Source organism: Sinocyclocheilus anshuiensis, unplaced genomic scaffold (genome assembly GCF_001515605.1).
Source record: "Sinocyclocheilus anshuiensis isolate Anshui unplaced genomic scaffold, SAMN03320099.WGS_v1.1 scaffold967, whole genome shotgun sequence".
NCBI classification, from domain to species: domain Eukaryota; kingdom Metazoa; phylum Chordata; class Actinopteri; order Cypriniformes; family Cyprinidae; genus Sinocyclocheilus; species Sinocyclocheilus anshuiensis.
The window spans coordinates 591,649-597,152 of NW_015542427.1; the positions used below are offsets into that span (position 1 = coordinate 591,649).

General features: G+C 37.2%; 1 protein-coding gene across 1 annotated transcript in view; it reads right to left on the reverse strand.

The window, feature by feature from the left end:
* LOC107693558 (rho GTPase-activating protein 39-like) overlaps positions 1 to 5,504 on the reverse strand; it is a 71,998-nt gene that overhangs the window by 37,979 nt on the left and 28,515 nt on the right. The window contains exon 2 of the mRNA XM_016493003.1: positions 3,480 to 3,905. Coding sequence (XP_016348489.1) covers positions 3,480 to 3,905 — 426 coding nt within the window. The remainder of the gene's footprint in view (positions 1 to 3,479; positions 3,906 to 5,504) is intronic.

Sequence of the window (5,504 nt, forward strand, 5' to 3'; positions counted from 1 at the left end):
ATATATATATATATATATATATATACACATATATAAATATATATATATATATATATATATATATATATATGAATGAAAGCTCATATATCCAGACGGGTGGAGAACACCAGCAGTGCTTCCTAAAAAGCAAATATCCCATAACTCTAACTTTATTCCAATGTTTCAAAACCAAAATCTTGTCAGCTGCCTAGCTAGACAGCATTTTGGATATATGTGTGTTTCAGATTAAATCAAATGTTAATTTGGGGACATTTTAACATTCAGAACTTGTCTAATGACACCCAAATGTTGTTATCCAAGTAGGCAGCTCACTAGGTTTTAAATGCAGCCCAAGAACCCCTCAAGAGTAGAGCTCTTACCCTCTCTGACATCCACAGGACAAGCAGCGCGTGTACAAGTAAAGAGAACTGGGTTTCCTCCATGACCTCAGGGACGTGCGCTGTGACTCTACCCAAAAACAGCTCAGTGTTACTGGGCTACACTCCTTCTGACGGCAGCTTGCGCCTTTTAATTGAGTGAGTGTGAGCTGCTAATTTGCTTTGCTGAGAACACATGTACACATACAACTTGTACAACAAACAACTACACTGATTTTTAGTACTACTTCAGTTTGAATTTTTTTCTGTACGTTGTAAATTTAAAGTTTTAGTAATTATGTTGTTTTTTTTGTCATTCGCTATTATATTTTTTTATTTTAATATTCATATTTAAAAATTTATTTTAGGTACTTTTTGTTTAAATGATTAGTTTTAGTTAACTATAATAGCTAAATAAAAAAATTGATTACAAAAAACGCAAAAGAAAAAAGTAAAGAAGAGAAAACATGCAAGAAAGATGCTTGAGAAATGGGAAAAAATTTCTTTTAGTATTAATAACCATTATAGTATTTATTCATATTTTCAAAATTTTTATTTTTGACTTTTAAATTTGCATTTTTTTGTGCATTCATCATTTTTATTGGTTTTTGTTTTCTTAAATTATTTCTATTTAGCTTTATTTATTTTTTTCAGTTTTAGTAAGTTTAGTTAGTCATAAAAGCAACATATTTAATTGCATTTCTTTTGTTTTCTTTTTAAGTTTTACTTTTTAGAGTTATAATTCATTTTATTTCAGCTCTATTTCAATTACCGAAAACAATTTTAATTGTTTTAGTTAACAATACCAACACTGGATGAGAATGGTATAGTTAACCTAAAAAAAGATAAACAACTGTGCACTCTAAAATCAGCTGCTGAAAAACCAATAGGTTTGAAGTTTAAGTAGGTGGAAGTGTGTGTGAGGGTGTCCCACCTAAGAAGCTACAATTAGCAAACAGGTATACAAAACATCTCATTCCAGGGTGTGTTAACGGTTGTGTGTTAACAAGGAAAACGTGTGACCATTTAAGGCTGATTTTGTTAGAGTCTGCTAGGCACCTTTCTCTCTCTCTCTCTCTCTCATACACAGTGTTCCCAGCAGCTGGAGCTCGACCAGCTAAACAGCGTATATGTGCCAAAACAGCTTCAAGAGTCCAAAATGAAGAAAATATTAAGAGAACAGAACCTGCAAGCTATTTTTACCCACAAAGAGACTACACCCAGAAAGCCAATGTGTGACATCATGTGTGTCAGACCAGGTAAGACCTTATCCAATGAGTCATGGCTTCCAATGACAGATATACTCTGACATATATGCGTTCATCAGACAATAAACTTAATAACAAAATGCCTGAAATGGTGATCCTCTGAACACAAATACTTGTAGCTTTCCAAGCACAATTCCATGCACTATTGGGTTCAGAAATTCATAAACGCAATTCATGATGCAATTCATTATTCAAAAACCCTATTCATAATGCAATCCATGTATGCTGCATTCTCAGTGTGACCACAAGAGGCACTACAGCAGACTTCAGCATAACCCTTTTTTTCTTCTATGGTCAGTTTTCTCTTTCTGTTCAACTACTGTCCTGATGAGGCATTTTAAACAGAGAGAGGACGAAGCATGTGAAAAAAACCACCTTATTTTCAATGCTTCTTTTCTATGTTCATTTATTTATTTATTCATTTGTACTTATTCGTTATAGCTGTATGCTTTTTTAAACATTGGTCTTTTTTGACCCTTGCTAACATACACACAAAATCTTGGCTTCATCTGCTTCCAGCCATACAGTATATAGGCACAACAGCTACTGTAACTGTGTGTATGAGAGAAAGAGAGAAAGAGAGTGAGAGCAAGAGCGAGAGAGAGAGAGAGAGAGAGAGAGAGAGAGAGAGAGAGAATGAAAGAGGGAGTTGTTTTTGCAGGGCAGAACTAGAAATGTGCAAAAGAACTAGGGTGGCAAAAGGGCCGAATATTTCTGAAACTTTCCAGAAATTTTTGAAACTTCCCTGGATTTTTTTTGGAAAGTTTTGGAGAATTTGAGGATTTGAGGAAACATTTGGAAAGTTTTCCTAAAATGTCCACCCCTATGCAAACCTAAAAGGAACTTATATTCAAATTAGACTAGTTGGTGGGTTTCCTGAACGAGTAGCTGGTCTTGAGGAAGCCATGAATAATTAAACTGATCTAAGTTCATCTAGTCTCAATCGGATGCATTGTTTTCAGGGTCTAATTATCTATTTTTCGGCTAACATACGCAATTTAAAATTAGATTTTTAAAAAGGATCCAGGTTAGCTATGTTTTTTTTTTTTGTAGGGCTGCAAAATTTTGAGTATTTAATAAAGATAGTGTAATAATAATTTGATTCTGTTGAACAACTAAAATTACAATACTTATATTTATGTCTTAATTTCTTCAGTTTTAAATGTTAAACGATCAAGTTTTTATTTTGTGGAGGAAATCCTTGAAGTTTATCTTTTGTTGGCAGATCTAAAAGTACTTCTCATTACAAAGCTGGTGAAACAGATATTGCAAGTTGCGTTCCTAAATGCACATTACAAGCAAACCAAACTTACAAAAGCCAAAAAGCTTTTAGTGTGAAAGTGCCAGGAGCAAGAACAGGGCTCTCTGGTTTGAAACACCAGCCAGTTCAGATGGGCTAACTAGACTACTATAAGTCAAGATGCCAAATTGCTGAGATTGCAACCCAACAAAAAGGGTTAATCTGAAAGCACACTATAACCTTCTGAGACAGATTAAAACACGGTCCCTGGCAGTAAGAAATCCCATTAAACACAGCCGACAAAGTGTATGCCACAGAAAGCAGAGCTCACAGCTTTGGCGTCTACAGCTAAAAAGTATTGTTGACCCAAAAATGGAAATCGAATCATCATTTATTCACAGTCGTTTCAGACCTGTATGACTTTCTTCTGTTGAAAACCAAAGAAGATATGTTGAAGAATGGTGTTTGTCCATTCAATGGAAGTCAGAAGTGTCCAAAACAACATTGGACCACTGAAGAATTAAATCATAATGAGTAAATGATGATTTGTTTTGGGTGAATTATCTCTTTAATTGCCACCATAAGAAGTTTTTCAAGTGCTCCAGACATCCTCACCTATTTCCCTGGTTCCTTCTCTCCAGACTGTCCCCTTTATCTTTGGACGATGGCGTCTCCATCCCACTCTCCTGCTCCAGTGAAGAAGACCCCAGTCCAGGTTGGGGTGTCCGCTTGCCATCCGCCGGTCCTCTCTGGACCCTCTCTTGACCCCTCAGCTCGTACTCAGAGCTCCTCTTCATGGCTTGGAGTTGCGCTAGAGGCACTATGTCACAGTCTTGAGGCCTATGCCAGACCGTCTGCTGGCTTGTACAGTTGTAGTAGTAGAACCGATTGTTATTACTGTCAAAAAGCTCCCACCACTGGTTGCCGTCCGACTGACGGACCGGGACGCTTGGCGGCGGTTCCCACCCGCATTCGCCGGTCAGCAGGTTGACGTACATGCGCTCCCTCGAGCGCGGCTCCACGATCTCCACCCAGTCAGACCTAGAGAGAGAGGACACATGGGTAATGTAGTCAGGATATGGGTGTAATATAGTGCATTCTGTAAAAGAAAATCAAGCAAGTGGTTTTGTTTACAGCTTGTTTACAACAAAAATGCAGTGTAATAGAAAACCCCAGCTTGTAAAATAAACAGAATTTTAACAAATGCCGAATGTAAAATGAGAACGGAGGTTCAGATCAGGTCAGTAGAAGAAAATGTAATAGTATCTTAAAGATGTTCAGAAGATAGGCCTGCCTGCAACATCAAATAATCCATGTGTTTTAGTTCAACAGATTTACCCTTTTACAGATGCAGACCTGTGATTGGGAGACTTTGGAGGAAGGAGTCTGTTATGTACTGTTGATTTTATAATATTTATTTGGAGTTCGCGGTTTTATTTCCATGGCTGCACTCCACTTCACTTTTTTGTGCCCTTCCCTCGCTATCTTCTCTCCGTCTCATTGACTCAGCTGTATAACATTGCTTGCATTGCACGAGGGTCCACTACTGGTGAAACCTTTCCAGTGGGTTCACTGTAAAAAATGATTGTGATTTTAACTGTAAAAGACTAAAAATGCCATGATAAACCTGGCAATTGGTTAACATTGGTTTCTGTACTATATATGGTTAGTCAAGTCAAGTCAAGTCAAGTCTGCTTTATTGTCAATTCTTCCACATGTACAGCACATACACACAGAGAATTGAAATTGCGTTACTCTCAGACCCTTGGTGCATACAGATAACACTAGCAGTAGAACATAAATACAGATATACAGATTAAGTATAAAATACAACTATACAAATATACAAATAAGGTAAAATGTAAAAAAATATATAAGGGTAAGTGCAACTGGACGGTAGTCATTGAAGCAGGATGGAGACGACTTCTTCGGGACTGGAATGATGGTGGTGGCTTTGAAGCATGTGGGGACAACAGCCTGGCTTAGCGAGATGTTGAAAATGTCTGTGAAGACATCAGTGAGTTCCACTGCACAGTCTCTCAGTACACGCCCAGGAATGTTGTCAGGACCCGGAGCTTTGCGTGCATTGATCCTGCTGAGGGATCTCCTCACGCTGTCCGGGGACAGCGTCATCACCTGGTCGCCGGGAGGAGGTGGAGTCTTCTGTGCAGTGGTGCTGTTTTGTGCCTCAAAGCGAGCAAAGAAGACGTTCAGCTTTTAATAACTGTAATAGATCTAACCTTACATTTAATGTAATTTTACAGTAAAATACTGTTAAATATACAGTTTTTGGAAGTAGAAAAAAGTCATTATATAATTTACAGTGAAAAAATGACAGTCCCAGAATTTGATTCATCATGTGACTTTCTCATCACCACCTGTTTTTGGTGGTTGTCAAAACTGATATTCGTACTTCAATAGGTTGGCATATTAACATTATATGGTTAATGTAATACAGTTTTTACTGTAAATGTAAGTTAAAACTGTAAAACCTACCGTGTTTTTTACAGTAAATTTCTGGCAACCACAGCTGCCGTTTGTTTTACAGTGTTGAATTGGAATGTCCTAAGCCCTTGATCACTTGAGATCTGCTATGGAGTTGATTTATTATTTACTTTTTTTTGTATTTGATTTTTGAAT